The following is a 19,736-nucleotide window of genomic DNA, read 5'->3' on the forward strand; positions in this document are numbered from 1 at the left end:
CGCTTCCAGAATCGTTTCCAATTCAGTTCATTTTTGTGACTTTTGTACCATCGTTCCCAGGGTCTCCTCGAACGAAAGCCGAGAAAGCCCTGGTGGTGAGGATGTTTTCACTCTCCTGGTTTTGCTCTTTTTGCTATTGATTGATCAAGCCTAACGAGTTATAAGAGAGAGTAACTTATCTTAGACCAAACTGACTCAGAAACCAAAACCATTGGTTTCGAACATATTTGCGCTCACCAAAGGCCTTATCTGCTTATTGACAGTAGCATGTGTATCGGCGAACCGAATTAGCTGAGTGTGGAATGGGGTGAGTGATTGGGTGGTCAGCGGCCTAACGTCCTCTTCCCCACTCCTTTATCTCCGCAGTGGAGCAACAGGGTCAGTTACTATGTTAAAACTGTCACTTTTTTTCCTTCCCTCTCCCCCTTGAATGTAGAAAGCCTGAGTGAAAGAAAAACTGTGAATGCCACAATACCGGGAGGGGGAGGGGAACACGTGCTATACAGGTGAAACCGTGATGTATTGTGGCTGAGCGTGCAGTTAAGGGGGCCAATATTAAAAACTGCGAGTAAGAAAACAATAGTCTTTGCGGTCTTGCGTATTCATTTCAAGGTCATAAAGTGAAGTAGTCCCCTCGGGAATCAATCTACTATGCAGATTGAAAAAAACAAAGAGTTTTTGTTTTGTCTTTTACACAAAAAAATATTTAGCATCTGATATTGGCCGATATTATATATACGATACGATCTCCAGCCATGTGGTTACTGCGGATGTTTATAATCTTAGATCGTCCAAAGAATGTAACAGAGTTTCTCTGCTAATGTGTCCCTTCTGTTGCTCGGCCGGAATCATGATGTGTTTTTTTAAACAGTTTGGTTGAAAAGCAACAGTCCATCTGGCTTGGCTTCGGTTTAACTGTTAAGTCTTGTTAATGAAGTCCACCAAAGTCATTAGCCCCTTTTAACGGCAAAAAGGATTTGGTGCTTTTAGCGGCAAATTGCCATTAATTACACATATCATGTTCAAAGCAAAAATAAGAACTGTGAAGAGCCTTCTGTCTTTTCTAACCGACGAGCTATTTATTTTCAAAGACACACCTAAAAGCCACAAAAATGTTTTTAAGCAATTAGAGAAAAACAAGAATATTCTTTATCACCGCAACGATGTTGTTGGTAGTCGGTAGACTTGAGTATAAAATTCAATGAAAATAGTCCAGATATAGATAGAAAAAGTTCTTTCCTGTTTAACTGTAAAACATTCAAACTTGATAGCTGTCAGTTTGCAGCTTCTTAATCTGAGACTCTCGATAAAATCACATCGTGTGACCGTTCCAATAACGTTAATTGAATAATACTTTTCACGGGATCTGTTTGTTTTTCAAATGCAAAATTTAAGATTTTAAGCTTGAAAATGGCTTTCAGGCGGTCTGAATACACATTACAGTTGCGGCAGTTTTCCAACTGAACGAAAATAAGATGACAACAAGTCATTTTACTTAACTACTTTGCGAGGAACACATAATTAAATCTACCAGTGTCAACATTCAACATTAAAAAAACGTTCACCACAAAAGAAGGCAATAAGCAAAACAGAATGGGGCCTTTTGTCACTCAGTGCATTAATTCGTTGACAAATAGCCTGTGATATTTTGCACGAGTTAAAACAGAAAGGTGTTAATTCATTAGTATGCCTCCACGCTTCATTGTTTTATAATCCCGCGAGAAGTGTGCACTGTTATTCAAATGACCTGTAGACAGCGCTTGAGTTGATGCGAATCCTGGGGTTTATTGACAAGACAGCTCAGTGCAGGTGTCGCATGTTTAACAAACACTAGAATGTTCGACAATTGCGTTTGTGATTAAACATAACCGCGGGCAATTTTGATCTTCAGAACAGCGACGGAACTGAGCTGGTCTTCCCGTTATCAGCTGCAGATTTGTGCGCTTATGCTCATCAAACAGAGCGGTCGAAGGTGGCGTGTTCTGTTTAAGCATGTGACTGCTGGTGGAAAATGAATTTGCCGTTGTTTTTAAAGTTGCTCATCATAGCTGTTGCATGTGTGTGTCTGGCCACAGTAGTGAAGACAAATATCTCAGGTATGTGTCTTAAAGTCCAGATGTAGTTTGAATTTAGAAGTTTAATTTACGAAGAAGGAATGCTATGGTTGAAGAAGCAATTACGGTTGTCTGCAAAGCAACATCAAGATGTTGTGAAGAAGCCAGCCCAAAAAATTTCCAAGGTTGTTTTTCATGCTGTTGACTGCATGTGACTGACTGACTTACTGACTTCCTATATTTTTCATTCATTCTCCCGCAGTTCATATAAATTAATTTTAGATACTTTCAATTTTATCTGTTTAAAAAATTCTTTTTTCAGAATTTCATCTACAGATGCATACACATGTTTAGTTTTGATCTTGAAGATATTAATTATTTAATATTGTCTATAGACAAATCTCAGTAAAACTTTAATTTATTCTCTGATAAGAAAATGGGTTGGGCAATTAAAGAAGCAATGCTATATCGAACAATTCTTAACATGCAAAGTTTGCAGCACACGCTGAAAAGAAAAATAACTTTCTCCTTAATTTATGATTATCTTGGGTTTACACATAGCATATTGTGAATAGTTTCAAACTAAAAAAATGTGCCGTGATTTGTTTTTCTGTTTGCGTGTTTTACATTCTATTATTTACGCGAACAATATTTCGAATTTTCATTTCTATTTTAAGACATGGATTGTTTTACATATTCACTCTCATACCATTAACAGAGTTAGTAATACAAACAATATATATGTTCGTCGGGTTTTCACCGTTTTTTGTAACATTCTTTGTAAACATAACAAAAGCCTCAACATATTCTGTTTATCAAGGGTGAAAAGTATTAAGCCTTTCAATCATTCGAAGTGTAGACATGTTTGTTGTCATCACGAAACAATGATTTAAGTCCTGAGGCCAAAACGACTCATGCTTCATGTGTCACTGAAACTCGCGCCGCTGACAACATTACCATATTAATAAAATCGTCCGCGACTTCATTTACTGCATGCTATTTTCCGTCTAAGCACAAAAGTCCGTCACTAATAAAAAATATAAGTCGTCCATGAAACAAGAATTGACTCTACACTAAACCGAAGCTAGACCAAATCAAACTGTAGGGGGTGGGGGGGGGGTAGGGGGGAGGGAAGGGGTTATGTAAATCCCATTTCCTCAGTGCCCAACTATAATGACCAGATCTCATTCCTGTGCATAAAAATAGTCGTATCCTGATCACAACAAGTATGTTAACACTTGTAATTTTTTCCACTGAAAAACGGTAAATCCCAGTTCCCATTTCACTCCTTCAGCACCCAAGAGCAAGTGCTGCCAGTACCCGATAGAATTGAGTAACGTACTGCGCACGATCGTTACGTCATCGTAAAATTTCGTTTCCCGTGTCTTCGGGCACGAAAATTGAGGCATATCCCAGCATCGTTTAACAGACTGATATGTCCTGAGAGAACATAACTAGGTGTGGCTGGTAGCTAACTTACGCCAAAGAGAATATGAGACTTCCGGTTTGCATCTGAAACATCTATATAAAGAGACAAACGAAACTGCTACTCCTATCACAGAACCGGTGAGTCACGAGTTATCGAAACTCTTATAGCGTACTGTCATCCATTATTCATATATATACTTTTAGAAAGGAAGAGTGGAGTGCCATATTCCAAGTATCGAGTAACGTCACAAAGAACACAACAGAACGTTAGAGCAATATAAAAACTAAAAACATGAACGACGTTAGAAAAGAGCAGCACAAAAGACATGACAATAGCATCGCCATGGTCATCATCACCACCATCATTATCATCAGCATCATCATCATCAACATTACCATCATCATCATTATATTCTTTTTCTAAACGCGATGTCGCATTATTATAAACAAAAACAAATGATCTTCCTATAAGCCGTTTGAAAGGAAAAGGACAAATTACTTGAAACATATGAATGACCTTAGAATAAAGCACACCAAAATTGACCTGAGAATGAAGCAAGGCACAATAGACTGGACAATAGCTATAGAACAACACAACCGACTGGAGAATAGAACAATACAGTAGAGTTAACAAAACAAAAACACAAAAGACTTGACAACAACAATAGAACTTAACGACAGAAAAACAAAGAGAACTGGAAATATAATGACCATTGGTGTGTGGTGTATCCCCTTTACACTGTGCGTCCCTTCTCAGTGGCATGGGAGGGGAGAGAGAAGATTCACAGCGGTTTTATGTGTTTCAGCTTGTTCTCCGGAGAAAAACAACATAGACATTGTCGCTGATCAAGCGCCGGGGCTCATCTCAACACCGGAGTTCCCGGATGGCCATCGCAGTACCTCTTGCATATGGAAAATACAAGCACCGAGCGATTTCCGCCTGGCAATCACCATCGAGACCTTGAAATTAAAAGAGTCTGATGACTATCTTGTGATTCGAGACGGCGATAGTGGGTCTAGTCCTCTGTTTGGTAAGTATGGTCCTTGCGCGAGTGGCTCCGTCACGCTGTTTTCCAGTGGACGCTCCGCATTTCTGGAAGCATCATTTCCTGTTTTCAGGTCAACAAATAAATTAAAGATTGCTTACAAGGCGACGAATCCTGGTAAGACATGTTTAGAACTCTTCTTTATGAACTACAAGGCTTTTTTGCCAATGTATCCCTGATTTTAAAACCAGATTTCAGATTTTCACATTTTTTTATTTATGCACTATTTCAATAGATAACTACAAAAGGAAATTACGATACATTACAAAAGTAACATAAAGACAACATTTAATTACATAAATCATCAAAGGTAAAATGTGCGCAGTGACCAAAAGAGTTTACTGGCTTTCGAGTTGGTTACTGTCATGTGCAGCTAACTGGCGTATAACGTGCAACTAACTAAGTAGCACAAAACGAAAGACAAGAAAATTAAGAGTGCACAATTAGATCATCGGAAAGAGTGCACAGAGTGCATAATTAAATCAATCGGAGTGCATAATTAATTTTTAAAACCATAATTCAACAAGAAATATTCCTTCCCCTGGAAGGTTTGCTGGTCCATCTTAGGTCGAAAATCTCGGCACGCTATCTCCTAGGCCCCTCTGCTTTTTACTTTTTGTACTTCCACCTATTACGTATAAGATTGACTTTTGTTATTAAATTTAGCAGAAAAACTAACGCGGAGAGATTTCGACGTTTCGATGACATCCTGTCATCATTATCAAGAAAATGAAGAAAATTTACATAAGTAAGTAGACAGTTTAGTTTTGTCTACTTACTTATGTAAATTTTCTTCATTTTCTTGATAATGATGACAGGATGTCATCGAAACGTCGAAATCTCTCCGCGTTAGTTCCTCCTATTACTTTTCCGAAAGCCGGCAGACTAACCCTAACAGCCCCTGTTCAGCCCACGAGGAAGGTTAAAATTTTCAGGATAATTTTGTTATAATATATTTCAGCTAGTCTAGCCACTTTGTTTATTTTTCGCCACCTCCTCCATTAGGATCAGTGTGCCGGCTATATTTTGCATTTGAAATAATTTACTGATCCAAGTCTACAGCACCACTAATCGGTTTATCGCCAGGTCTTGCAGACTTTAAATGTATTTATTAAACTAATGACGGTGAAGTATGTAGGCAACTGAGTTTTTACTGCTTTGTTCTACAGATGACATCGATTGCACATACCAGGCAGAAAATTTGCCAAGTAAGTTATTTATCACTGTGCTTCAAAGCTAAAACCTCACTGTAGTTTCCAGAAAATTCAGGCCAGGTAGTTGTAAAGACAATTCTCGTGGCTCGATGCCCCCCGCCCCCCCCCCCCCCCCCCGCAAAAAATCAGTTAACGTCCATTTACGGAAACATGAATTGACACAACCACCTTCCCAGGGTCCTCTCTCTTCCGCCCTCGACCCTGGGAACGAGGCTGGACTTTTCAACAACTGCGTAGTTATTCCCATCCTTGATGCTTGGGATACATTTCGTGATAGTATACATGAAAATTGGCTTTAGCATGAAATGTGAATGATGACTGAACAACAAATAGAGGCATTCCATACCAGTGACGTAGAAATATACAAATCTTGGTCGTGCATTCGCCAATCAAATTGCTTAAAAATAATGCAAATCTGGAGCCTCGAAATACTCGATGTCACTGAGTATTCCATTCTGATTAATTTTCAGACTTCTGTAGCGATAACACCAAACTGACAGACTCACTGTCAGGTGTTATTTCAAGCCCAAACTTTCCTATTAACTACGGAGAAAATGAGCGTTGCATGTGGACAATTACTGCCCCAGAGGGGTATCGTGTGCAGCTTATCATTCATTGGCTCGGGATCGAGGACCATCGTTACTCCCGTCCGGGGATCTGTGGGGATGACAAGGTACTCATAAGCGAACTGGTTGGAGAACGTGATTCCCGAAATGTGAAAAGGTTGTGTGGATGCCAGCCGCTATTTACACATGTTTCCCTCCAAGAGAAGATGTGGTTGAGGTTTACGTCTTATAAAAAAGCCAACTGGCCTGGTTTCTATGCAACCTACCAAGCTCTTTGTAAGTCTCTTTTGCACGTTTATGATGTCACACAATACGATGAATTTAATCGAACTTGATCTTGCTGTGCCTCGTGTTGATTTGCAATATACAGATTTCTAAGTCTTTACCTGTAATAAAACTCTCTTTTCACTGGACGTGATTTTTGAGAACTATAGCTGCTCCTACGTATACACGTTGTCTTGAGGTTCCCTTGTGTATCATCCTTGTCCCCCATCCCCTTGCAAGGTCATGTGGCAATAGGCAAAATTAATTGCCACCTTTTGACTAAAAATGAAACACCTTTGTCTGCTTTCTACTATCTCGAACAGAAGTCCATCTTCTGAATAGTGGTGTTCACAAATCTAGAATAAATGTACTGTACTAGTCAAGGAAGTATATGAAGAAACTGCTAAACTGCTTTTCATAGGAAACTAGTAAGCACCAAACAGTATCTTAGAAACAAGTCGTTCCTTTTATGTTCCGAGGTAAAAATGTGAAAAAACAACAACAACTATGCAATAGAGCGTTTTCATTCACGTGACTACCGGCCATATTGTTTTACTGAAACAAAAGAAAGTATTTGCATAAAAATAGAGTTCAATTCCCGGCGGTTTAGTTTGGGACACCAACATGGCCGCCATTTCTTTGTTTTGGGACACCAACATGGCCGCCGTGACGTCATGTGAAAACACTCTATAAAAAAAAAATACAAAACTGAATGCAAGGCTGGCACTACGACAAAGGGCAGATTTATTAGTGGCCAATATTTCGACTAATAGAATAGTCTCCCTCAGGGCCAGAGCTATACTGAAGAAAAAGATAGTAACGGCTTCTTTAATTAAAGTTTGCAAAAAAAAAAAAAAAAATACATGGAAAAAATGATTGGCTAATACATGACATGAAGACAGCGTACTTGTAAATATCAGATAATCAAAGGTTCAGCGTCCGTTTTTCCTGTTAATGCCTTCTGGAGATAACGTATTAGCCAATCATTTTTTCCTTGTATTTTTTCAACCTTTAATTTTGGCTAACGAGCCGTTACTATATTTTCCCTTAGTATAGCTCTGGCCCTGAGGAAGACTAATTATATTAGTCGAAATATTGGCCACTAATAAATCTGCTCTTTGCCGTAGTGCCAGCCTTGCATTCAGTTTTGTATTTTCACGTTCAAGTGACGCCTGGCTCGAGGTCCTTCACAAGAGAGTTCCGGCAAAATTACCAGCAAGTTTAATTCCTGCGTTGTGTGCACCTCTGCATTAAAAAGTTTAACTATGCAATATTATATGTTATTTTCCAAACATTATGTTAGCTCCTGAGGAATGCCCTGCCGATGAAACCAATTGCACAATTAAGAGCATGCCTCCAGTTGGCTTCAACGCACAGGGGCAGGTCTGCACTACTAAAGGTAAGTGTGCTCATACCACTCTCAGCAAAAATATTGTTTTAAAACATAACGACGTTAGCAGTATTGTATGAAGACAGACTGCTCAGAGAACTTGAATTACCTATTTTAACTAAGTGGTAGTTTCAAGTGGTAATTCGTAAGTAAACACGCCTATGATATTTAACTCGCCTCTTTTAAAATATTACATGCCTATGACTCTGTATTAGAGCCTAAGTATTGTAAGTTTCAACTATCGTTTAATAAACCAAAACTTGGTTTCTACAATGATATCAATTCTCGGCCTTGCTTTCTTCATTTTGTCTTCAAAATTGTCAGATGGCTCTGGAGTTTGTAACCTTGGAAGATCCTTGATTTTTTTTATGTGTCCCTTTTTGCAGCCCTATATCAGATGTATTTGTGTAAGTTGAAAATAATTTTGGGATTGTCTTTTACTAGAGAAATCCAGAATCTGATAATTTTTATAATAAATTAAGTTATCTTATCATAATTATCTTATCTTATCTAGAGTAAAATTACTATTAAAGAAGAAATAGATCACTCTCTGTCTCTCTTATCAGAGATCAAACTTGTACATTTGTTGGAGTGGTAAGCTATATGGGTTCAGGGATATTTTTTCTTTTCGTTCATTGTTTTTTTAATGTTTACTTTCAGTGAAAACTAGCGGTCGTGTGTCAACTTCTTCAGCAACACCCCTCTTGCTTTCAAGCTCCATGGAACCTTTAGCTAAGACAAGCAGCCGAGCACCGGAGGCAAACAAGTCGAGGACAACAATTTTGATGCCTCTAAGTTACGTGGAATCTTTAGCCACTGAGACAAGCAGCCAAACATTGGAGACGAGCAAGACAGTGACAAAGTCTTCAGCAACACCTTTGTTGCTTCCAAGTTTTTTGGAGTCTTTAGCAAAGACAAGTAGCCAAGTACCGGAGGCAAGCAAGTCGAGGACAACAATTTTGATGCCTCTAAGTTACGTGGAATCTTTAGCCACTGAGACAGGCAGCCAAACATTGGAGACGAGCAAGACAGTGACAAAGTCTTCAACAACACCTTTGTTGCTTCCAAGTTTTGTGGAGTCTTTAGCCAAGACAAGCAGCCAAGCACTGGACACTGGTACGCTCGTGACAAAGCCTTCAGCAACATCTTTGCTGTCCTCAAGTTACATGGAATCTTTAATCAAAACAAGTAGCCAACAACCGGAGACAAGTAAGTCAGTAACAAAGCCTTTGGCAACCTATTTGCTGCCTCCAAGTAACGTAGAATCGTTAGCCAAGACAAGCAGCCAAGCACTGGACACTGGTACGCTTGTGACAAAGCCTTCAGCAACATCTTTGCTGTCCTCAAGTTACCTGGAATCTTTAATAAAAACAAGTAGCCAACCACCGGAGACAAGTAAGTCAGTAACAAAGCCTTCGGCAACCTATTTGCTGCCTCCAAGTAACGTAGAATCGTTAGCCAAGACAAGCAGCCAAGCACTGGACACTGGTACGCTTGTGACAAAGCCTTCAGCAACATCTTTGCTGTCCTCAAGTTACCTGGAATCTTTAATCAAAACAAGTAGCCAACAACCGGAGACAAGTAAGTCAGTAACAAAGCCTTCGGCAACCTATTTGCTGCCTCCAAGTAACGTAGAATCGTTAGCCAAGACAAGCAGCCAAGCACTGGACACTGCTACGCTCGTGACAAAGCCTTCAGCAACATCGTTGCTGTCCTCAAGTTACGTGGAATCTTTAATCAAAACAAGTAGCCAACCACCGGAGACAAGTAAGTCAGTAACAAAGCCTTCGGCAACCTATTTGCTGCCTCCAAGTAACGTAGAATCGTTAGCCAAGACAAGCAGCCAAGCACTGGACACTGGTACGCTTGTGACAAAGCCTTCAGCAACATCTTTGCTGTCCTCAAGTTACCTGGAATCTTTAATCAAAACAAGTAGCCAACAACCGGAGACAAGTAAGTCAGTAACAAAGCCTTCGGCAACCTATTTGCTGCCTCCAAGTAACGTAGAATCGTTAGGCAAGACAAGCAGCCAAGCACTGGACACTGGTACGCCTGTGACAAAGCCTTCAGCAACATCTTTGCTGTCCTCAAGTTACCTGGAATCTTTAATCAAAACAAGTAGCCAACCACCGGAGACAAGTAAGTCAGTAACAAAGCCTTCGGCAACCTATTTGCTGCCTCCAAGTAACGTAGAATCGTTAGCCAAGACAAGCAGCCAAGCACTGGACACTGGTACACTTGTGACAAAGCCTTCAGCAACATCTTTGCTGTCCTCAAGTTACCTGGAATCTTTAATAAAAACAAGTAGCCAACCACCGGAGACAAGTAAGTCAGTAACAAAGCCTTCGGCAACCTATTTGCTGCCTCCAAGTAACGTAGAATCGTTAGCCAAGACAAGCAGCCAAGCACTGGACACTGGTACGCTTGTGACAAAGCCTTCAGCAACATCTTTGCTGTCCTCAAGTTACCTGGAATCTTTAATCAAAACAAGTAGCCAACCACCGGAGACAAGTAAGTCAGTAACAAAGCCTTCGGCAACCTATTTGCTGCCTCCAAGTAAGCCTCCTGGAACATTGTCTGCGATACCAACCATTGTAAATTCTTCAGCCAAGCCAGGAAACTATTCGATGGAGACAAGAATTCCATCGTCTTTAAGAGCACCTTCCGCGGTATCAAGTTTTGTGGGTTCTTCAGCTAGTAGTGGTTTCCAAACGTTGGAAATGACACCACCTTCATCTTCTGTAGGAGCACCTTCCTTAGAAACACCTTCTGGGAAAACTTCATTCAAGGAAAGCACGCGTGCGTTGCAGTCCATGAGCACGCCACGCGAACTACCACCAGCAGCGTCCTCCTCTTTCTTGCATACAATCCCTGTGAAAGCCAGTTTAGCCCAGATGGACAGTCGAGCACTAGATACAAGCCCAACACGTCTGGTAGCAAAGTTTTCGGAAACACCTTTCTCAGCGCTAAGTTATATCAAATCTTCCACCGAGAAAAGCATCCACGAACTTAAGGCAACAAGCCAAGGAGGAACACCGGTAGACAAGTCCTATTCACGTCCAATCAACGTTAAATCTTTAGTTGAGACAGATAGTTCAGTTCATGGGGGAAGAACAGTCGAGAACCCTCCACTTACTGAAAGCAGCATCTTGCGTCCGATTTCTTCGACGGCTTCCAACATCAGAGCAACTTCCGCTAATGTTACCACTACCAGGCAAGTTCAAACAGATAAAGTTATACCTTCTGTGAAAGTCAGCTCAACTTTCACAACGAGAATTCAACAGTACACTAGTACCACTTCATTAAATGTACAAGTGTCTTCATTACGAACAAGCAATATAGGATTTTCTACTGATGCAGCGAGGTCCCTCAAAGTACGCACCAAACAAACGCAGAAAATTGCACAGCCTACAAGCTCTCTCAGAACAACTTCGCAATCGATAAAAGACGTTCCAGTTTCCTTGATAACTGGAGTCCAGGTTGGAGAAACCATTAATCCAGGGGCTCAATTAAAAGATTCAAGGGGGTTTTCATCCTCTGTTGAAACAACTAAAGCGAAAGGACCACTAATCGTGAGTTACAAAACTGAAGTCATTCATCCAACTGTTTCTATTGAGTCCTACAGAAATGAGACTTCAGTGATGGAAGATAAGAAAGTTGAAGTATCGACAGCGATTAATTTCAAATCTGACCTTGTTCAACGTAGCATTTCTACCGAACTACACGACTCTCATACCTCGAAAGCAATGGATACGCAAGTCACAAAGACCTCGACGCCGATTGATTTTAAAACTACAATTCTTAAATCCAGTGCCTTTGCTAGCACTGATTCCAAACAACGTCGCTCCTCAGTTGTTAAAACTACTAGGCCAGTGAAAACAGCAAGTTCTCTGGATGAGCAAGATCACGTGATTTCCCAAAGCGAGCACGTGACTCTTGCAACTAGAACTCAAAACGTGAGACCAAGCAAAGCAAGCGAAAGCATTTCCAATGTCATCTCTTTAGACACACAAACAACACCAGTGGCTGAAACTACTACACAAGCGGCACTTCTTACCACAGCAGAACCGCATAGCAATGAAACAGGAGCTATCAAAGGCACAGATAGCCCTCTCGAGGGTAAGAGGAACACTTCTTTGTGCCTTTGTGGCTTTGCTCCCTGTCATGGTCACCTCATAAGTTCCACTTGACCAGATATTTCGATAGTAGGCAAAAGGAAAGTAAGAGATCTCTTAAGCTTTCATTAAAAAGCTGCACGTTCACATATTCAAAATTAAGTGCATTGTCTCTCGAAGGAAATGTTATAGCAGATAAAGCACCTTTCTTGTCGTGGCCTTCCAAATCACAATGTACAATAATCACAAACTAAGCTTGTTGACTAAGCTTAACCAATCTTGAAACAATTTTTAACCACTCTATGTCAAGGTTATAATTAACTCTGAAAATTTTCAGTCTCATTTCGTAAGGAGATGCGTAGAAGTTGTTTCCTTTCCATGCAAGGACACGAGCTGAGCGAGAGCTTCCGGAGAGGCGGAGAAAATAGCTGGAGGAAAGGAAATAACTGCTACGTAGGCTTCGAGGACCATTTCTTTATACATACTTTTTATTTTACAGGTGTAGCAGTAATATGCACCCACTATGCAATGGAGGTAATAATAAGAAGAATTTTACAACCTAATCTACTCATCAACTCACTCCACCTTCTGGACCCTACATGCAAGGTCTTCTTTTCTAATGATACGCATGCTCTCCTGAGAGCTCCGCTGGAGGGTTGTGACACCGAGCAAACAACCTCAGAAGACTACCTCATATACGTCAATACAATGATGGGGGATGCAAAGTCTTCTAATTACAGTTCCCTCATTACCAGGGAGGGAAGAGTTCAGTTTAAATTCCAGTGTTCATATAGAAGGCTACATGTTGTCTCCATCGTTTCGTTCTCACCAAGACGAAAAGCCGTCCGCACTTCTGAAAGTGAGTAACCATGGAAATCCATGGCTATTAGTGTAAGCGCGATGATCTAGTACTTTGTGCCGAGGAGTCAAACTTAGATTTGGTGGTCTTGGTTTGGCCTCCGGTTTCTGCTCCTGTAATATCACCCAAGTAATAGTCTGAATCAGTTCTTCAACTAGTAAGTTGATTAACGTTATCAGTCCGGCGGTTTAAAGTTACCAAGGGCCTTAGTAATGAAGTTAAGAACTTGGTTCGAATGTCAATGATTGTCCACAAGGTCCTTTAAGTTTTTGGTACCTATTTTTGTGGGAAGTGCACTGTATAGTGCTCTACCCACTATGTTATTAGGCATGTAACAGTGAGTGTCCGTAAACAAACAGGTCCACAGCGCGTGCACAGCACTACCCACATGTACGCAATGCGTACCTATTAAAATATAATTTTGCCACACCACAAATACAATGTAAACAAAAAAAAAAAAAATAGAAAAAAAATAGATGTAACAATGGCGAGGAGACCTAAAGGAAACTATGAAGCTTATATTAATTAGGTCTCCTCAGTTATTATTTAACAAGATGAAATCAAAAAAGAAGGAAAAAACACGACGACGGATACAATTACAATTTCATACAATTACAATGTCAAACGGAAGGATATATTACGAAAAGAAAAGCTACAAGAAAAGTAAACACATTTGTATGAAAACTACTAATAGTTATTATAGAAAAACGCTTTAAGTGCTTTCTTAAAGGAGATAGAGGAGGACGAGTTGACGATTTCGGTACACCAGGAGTTGTAAAATTTAGGTCCTTGGTAAAAAACGGAAAATTGTTTGATGTTAGTTCGACAAAGAAACAAACGATATAAATTTATTATAATATTATTCTTCTGAGCTAGGCCCTTCCATTTATGTGACCTGGAACTTGTTGTACTAAGAGCAGTTCTTTTTTTTTTTACAGTTTGGATCAATTCTTATCAAGCAGATAAAATGTACTCTAGCAAAAACACTACCTAATGCACTGTACAGCTCATGAATTACACGTGCAACCATGGACAGATGTTCATGGTACAGCCAGCTTGCAAAAAAGCGAAGCTGCGCGGTGGGATAGTTTACCTGAATATCTGGAACAAACGAAGCCATCAGAACCAGTAACACAAAAGTGGAGAACCATATTTGTTACTGTCAATTTTTAAACTATTTTCCTCATTCAAACACGGCGTCCTTATAAAGCAGGTTTAGTCAGCGTGTTTTATCAGCTGATGAAACACTGCATACTGATAAGGAGGAGGTTTATCGATATAAAGTCACTGCACCTGATGTATTATCGACCACTTGATAGGTCAATGGGCTTATGAATTATTAATGAGTTTTTGAATTGCTTCTAGGGTAAGACTAGTAAGTCACGGTCTCGTGTCTTGTTAGCTCACTACCTACCTAACTACTTCTTACCTACTAATCAACCACTACAACAAGTTGCATCCAAACCCATTATTGCTTCAATACGGGTTTATTGTCGACAACAGTGCGTTTTACCATCTTTTTAGGTGATGGCGTCGGCAACTTCACGTTCGAGATGGACATGTTTAAGGATCCAAAGTATGACGTTGTCGTGAGCCAATATCCCATCAATGTACACCCCGGTCAGACAATGTATTTCCAAGTCAACGTTAAGTCACCTGACAGAAGCCTGGTGGCCTTTCTTGAGGAATGCTGGGTGACACCAACGACAAATCCACGTGACCAGATCAGATATACAATCATTGAACATGGGTGAGTGAAAGAATAAGGGAATCCTCAAGCTGCATATCTCGTGGAATTCCGGTCATATGCAGGACTCTAGCTACAGAAAATTATTCTGATTATTATTAGCTCCGAGTGAAGCTTATCTAGTCTGCCGTCCGGCATTCTCGAAAGCGATACAGACAGCCTGTATTTTCGCTCGACGAAAGTCAAAGTTGTGCAACTTGCGGGGTTATGCCTGACTAACAAAGGGCTAGTATACTCTATGTACACTGTATACTTAACATCGCGGTTTGAGTTACTTCGATTTTCTGATTTTCCTGTAGCTCCGTTAACTGGCTATTTTCTTTATTTCTCTTAATAGTTGCTCGCGTGACTCTACTTTGAAGTACCTCTACCAAAAGTCACCGGTTCAGAAATTCACATTTCAAGCCTTTAAGTTCCGCCAAGTGCCCTCAGCGCGGCTGTATGTGCACTGTGAAGTGGTGACTTGCAGGAGCTCGGATACGGGGTCTGTTTGCGACGTGGGCTGCACAGAAAATAGGAGGCGGAGAAGAGGAAACCCACTGTATATTATGGACAAAGACGTGTTTTTATCGCTAGGACCAGTGGACTTCCAGGAAAACAGTGCAGGTAGGTGGGGTTGAAATTGTTCATGGGTCAGGAAAGACAAAAGTGTTGGAACGATCAACAGAATCAACCTAGGTACACCAATAGGAAGCTTTCACAAACACGACGGGACGGCGACGGCAACGAAAACGTGCCAAAACATGTTTGCACGTACATTACAATTTTGGTACATTTCTTTGCCGTCACTGCATGATAAGGACGTGAAATATCGTGATGGGATGTTTTATGGAGGACGTAAACACACCAAAACGAATATTAAAAAGTCGGGGGTAGTCTCCAAGAATTCAACTCTGGGAAACTTCACCAACATTTGACATTTAAAGCGAGTTGGAATGATTGCGTTGGCGTTTCAAAAAACGCGAATTCATTTTAATACTGAGTGAGGTTTTCGCTACCGTCACCGTCGACGTTGCCAAAGCTCTCTAATTTGACCGCTGAGCCTTGTGTCATTTGAATCTCCTGGGACTGAGTACAAAAGCTCTATATTCATTTTACCGTTTGCTTTCCCAGCTAAAATCCTCACAGCGATTAGTTTTTTTTCTTGTTTCTTCAGACACCTCTCATTCGCCGACTGTGTACATCCAGGCGCTGACCGGTGTTTTAGGAGTCCTAGCTCTAATCCTTCTAATTGTAATAGTAATTTTACTTCTTCGAAGAAGAAGGCGTCAAAAAAATCCCTGGATTTCACTTGCTTCAAAAGCACCAAGGACACAGCGAGAAGAGGAGTCTAGCGCTAAACTGATGCCTCAGACAACGGAACTTTGATCCATGGAATGGTCTTGTTCCAGAACATGCGCAGAATCGTTTAGTTTCTATTTTAATTTTAAAAGAGCCATCAGTGGTCCTTCGTGACACGTGAGTCAGATTAAACAGCAAAACCGGGTATAAAAGGAACTTGGCCTGGCCATTCTCACCCTCAGATGTCTTGGACGCTTGAGTCAACAACTTGCCACGACTGAACAGTGTCTTAAGTTACATTTCACATCCACAAAGGTGTAAAACAAAGGAGAGGCTTTCCCAGGAGCCCAATACCCGGAACGCACAACTTTTATATGTTAGTGTCATGACGTTTTCACAGACCTGTTTATTTTTAGATTGAAGTTCCCACAAATCCAGTCTCCCACCGGAGCCTTACTAACCAGTCTCAAACTTTCAAGAATTCTCACGTGGACGGGAATTTAAATTTTCGCGGAAAACAGTATTCCCATGCTTATCTAAAAATAGACCGCTCCATGAAAACGCAAAGGCATAGTATAGGAGCTGTACGCCCCGAGTAATGGGCTCCTGGCTTGCCCTTTTATAGCGGAACGTCTTGACGGCGATCAGTCTCTCTTTTGCTCGAGAATCCGCGGGGAAGAACGCAAAAAACTGAGCGAGCACGATATTCGGGGGACTAGTCGAGTGCGTGAACAGCAAAGCCGCAAGTAGCGCGGGCGCCGGAGGGTCGCGTTTCTCGCGGCTTTCCCATTCGCGCGCGGATTCTCGAGCAAAAGAGAGACTGCTCACTGTCTACAAAACGTCTTGTTTAAGCGAAAAATTTAAAATGTATGACTTTGTAATAAAATTTAAAGTAAAAGATTTATTAAATCAGTAAAATAGATAGCATAAGTTAACTCGAGTAAAGAACCGTTAAGAAAGGGACTGATAGCAAAATTTGATAGGTATAGTTTGTTGTAATAAATTTGAATTTTATCAGCTGCAACGAAGAGTTCAATCTTGACAATATCCGCGTGCCTTATTCGATATACGTGTAAACAACAACAACAACAACAAAACTATCATATGAAGAGGGGATAGACTGCAAGCAGACCCTTTCTGGTTAGTCGAGAAGGGTGCGCTCACGGCGCAGCGAGACTGGAGCGAGGAGAAATAAACGAGGAGAGACAGTTTTTTCGCGCTCGGCCAATTTAACGCGACCTCTCGACTATCCAGAAAAGGACTGCTTGCAGTCTAAAGAGGGGAGGGAGGGCTGCGCACAAGAACAAGACGAACCGGATCCACAAAAATTTTCTCACACAGGCTATTTCGTGGAGTCACAGTGGTTAGTGCGTTGAACTTTCAATTGAGCTTTACGTGAGTATGGATGTACAATTGGCTGGCCGCTTTACGTACGTAAACAAAGTAAGAAGCGACGTATGAACGGCTTGCATAAACACAGGTCATCAAAGCTTAATATAAGAGTTCAAGGTATGAAGTTAAAAATTCGATCAAAAATTAGACAATGATGTTCCCTCGAAAATTTACAAAAAATACAATTTCAAAGTCTGAAAATGCTCAGCCGGTGTGCTTTGCTGTGTTTTTGTGGCTTCTCGCAGCTCTCAAAAGCCTTGATCCACGAGCAGAATAATTACCCGGGAAGGGGTGTGTGTAGTTTGTTGCAAGCCCAAAGTTTCACGTGGATTCCCCCTGTCGGGAAGATTTTAGTACTTGTGCCTAGGTTTGACCGTGACATTCCAACGGGCGCCATTTTTGCGGCGGACAAGCAGTATCCGCCGGGTTTGAATTCAGCTCTACGTCTCAATATTAAATGAACTTCTCCAGAAATGAGTTTCTAAGAAAGGACCGTAAATTATCCTTCTGGGCATATGGTGAGGCAGGTAAGCGTGTGCTTGAGTTTCAAACGAATTTTAGTGAGGTTTTCGCTTTCCTCAAATGACAGGTCAAATTTCTAATCTTCTGTGTACAGTATGCTGCACGTGGACCAGCCGCTGAGAGATAAACCGCTCAAAACGGTTTTCCGAGGAGCTCCGAGTAGCCATGAAAACACAGGAAAACACACCAGGTGAGCTTTTTCAGACTTAAGTGTATTTTTGTAGGTTTTCGAGGGAGTATGTTTGTTAAATTTTAGATTGAATTTTAACTTCATACAACTTTGGTGTCCTGTGGCGTTAAACGCAAAACGTTGAGCGCTCAGTCAACCTTTAATGCAGCTATCAATTTAAAGCCGGCGGGGGGGAAGGCAGGGCAGGGGGTGGGGATTTGACATTTTTCAAAATTTTGCCGTCAAATTCCCTACCCATGGGCAAACCATTCCAGTCAAATACACAAAAATTTCCCCACCCCGGGCGGCACATTGCTGTCAAATATCCCCAGGCCAGATGCAAGAAAGACGCAGGGAAAACAGGTCGAAATAGAACTCTATAGTTTTCACTTCTTAACCTTGCTACATCTCCAAAGGCACATGTTTAATAAACCATTCAATATGCCTCTCAAACACTTTGTATATCGAATTACAGTCAACACTGAGCTAAATCAACAGAATCTTTGGGAAACAGTTCGTGTTTTCTGCAAAGGCTGCAGAAAGCATATGGTAACGATTCAAAATGAAAGAAAGCTGTTTCTCTATTAAAACAAGAATAACAGTTTCAAACGCCGGAATATCAAATGCTCTTAAAATTGTCTTTGGTTTAAGTTTTACTTCTATTCTTGTTTCTCATAAAACAGCATAAAAGAAATTATTGGCGGCTATAATTAAAATGCGAAATTATTTTTCAAAACATTTTAGTCCCATATAGCACTGAAGTCATTTCATAACTTAAGTATTGACCATCGCAAATTATTGTCAGTAGAATTTTACGATATAACACTGTCAGCGAAAATGAACGTTTGTACTGGAAGATTTACCAGACCTCGCTACATCTTAAGCAAAGCCAGCGCCTTGTATTTCCACTAGAAACATCTTCCTCAAGATGAACACAGGTTATGTGCCACCATAAAAGACAACCATCGCATGAAATCCAGGAAATCGTGTTCGCTTTGCAGTCTGGAGGATCGGCCTTGCCACACTCCTGACAAAGTTCCTAGCATTCTCGTCCCCACCGCTGACCAAAAGATCGTAGGCTCTGGGAACGAGGATAACCAGTGCTGTTGCTGACGTACAGCACATGCGTGACGCGGGAAAAATAATTTCGGCCTCAGTCTCTTTCGCTCAGGTTGACGTTCAAATATCCCCACGTCGAGCGAAGACAGATTCAAATATCCCCTCCCCCGGGAAAGCAAGATCAGTCAAAAGTCCGACCCCAGGGACAACAATCACTATCAAATCCCCACCCCATGCCCTGCCTCCCCCCCCGCCGGCTTTAAATTGATAGGTGCATAACGCTTACGCACGCGTTCAAACATCGCTTCTCATCTTATTTACGTCCGTAACGCCAGCTAAATTCACGTCTGTATGCACGTAAAATTTACGCGGCAGTGGAAATCTACCTTCAGTAGGTAGAGATAGAATTTTAAAATTCTGACAAGGTTCCCGAATTTTCACATGTATGTGCGAGGTTGACATGACAGCTGTCAACGAAAGTTTTGATTCAATGGATCATGCAGTCATACTTTAAATCTTTGATTCGGACATCTGCTTGAACTGGAACGATCAATAAGCAAAAATCGCGGAAAAGCCAATGAAAGCGAACGCTTGCAACAAAGATTTTCAGGCATGAACTGACTGACATTA

General features: G+C 40.9%; 1 protein-coding gene across 1 annotated transcript; it reads left to right on the forward strand.

The window, feature by feature from the left end:
- Positions 1 to 1,551: 1,551 nt before the first annotated feature.
- On the forward strand, positions 1,552 to 16,988 carry LOC146469052 (uncharacterized). The gene is made up of 11 exons (XM_085123684.1): positions 1,552 to 1,809; positions 1,892 to 2,096; positions 4,289 to 4,645; positions 5,698 to 5,736; positions 6,213 to 6,584; positions 7,876 to 7,971; positions 8,623 to 12,081; positions 12,577 to 12,936; positions 14,461 to 14,686; positions 15,021 to 15,289; positions 15,840 to 16,988. Exons 2-11 carry the CDS (start codon positions 2,012 to 2,014, stop codon positions 16,049 to 16,051), a joined length of 5,475 nt encoding a protein of 1,824 aa, XP_084979810.1. The 5' UTR covers positions 1,552 to 1,809; positions 1,892 to 2,011; the 3' UTR covers positions 16,052 to 16,988.
- Positions 16,989 to 19,736: the final 2,748 nt, after the last annotated feature.

Source organism: Pavona decussata, unplaced genomic scaffold (assembly GCF_977016875.1).
Source record: "Pavona decussata unplaced genomic scaffold, jaPavDecu1.1 SCAFFOLD_127, whole genome shotgun sequence".
NCBI classification, from domain to species: domain Eukaryota; kingdom Metazoa; phylum Cnidaria; class Anthozoa; order Scleractinia; family Agariciidae; genus Pavona; species Pavona decussata.

What these genes read in the sequence shown, in the direction of transcription:
- LOC146469052 (XM_085123684.1), top strand. Translation starts at nt 2,012, where the DNA reads ATGAATTTGCCGTTGTTTTTAAAGTTGCTCATCATAGCTGTTGCATGT. An exon ending in TTACAAGGCGACGAATCCTG is followed by an intron (nt 4,646 to 5,697) that starts GTAAGACATGTT and finishes TTTGTTCTACAG; the next exon opens with ATGACATCGATTGCACATAC. An exon ending in GCAGGTCTGCACTACTAAAG is followed by an intron (nt 7,972 to 8,622) that starts GTAAGTGTGCTC and finishes GTTTACTTTCAG; the next exon opens with TGAAAACTAGCGGTCGTGTG.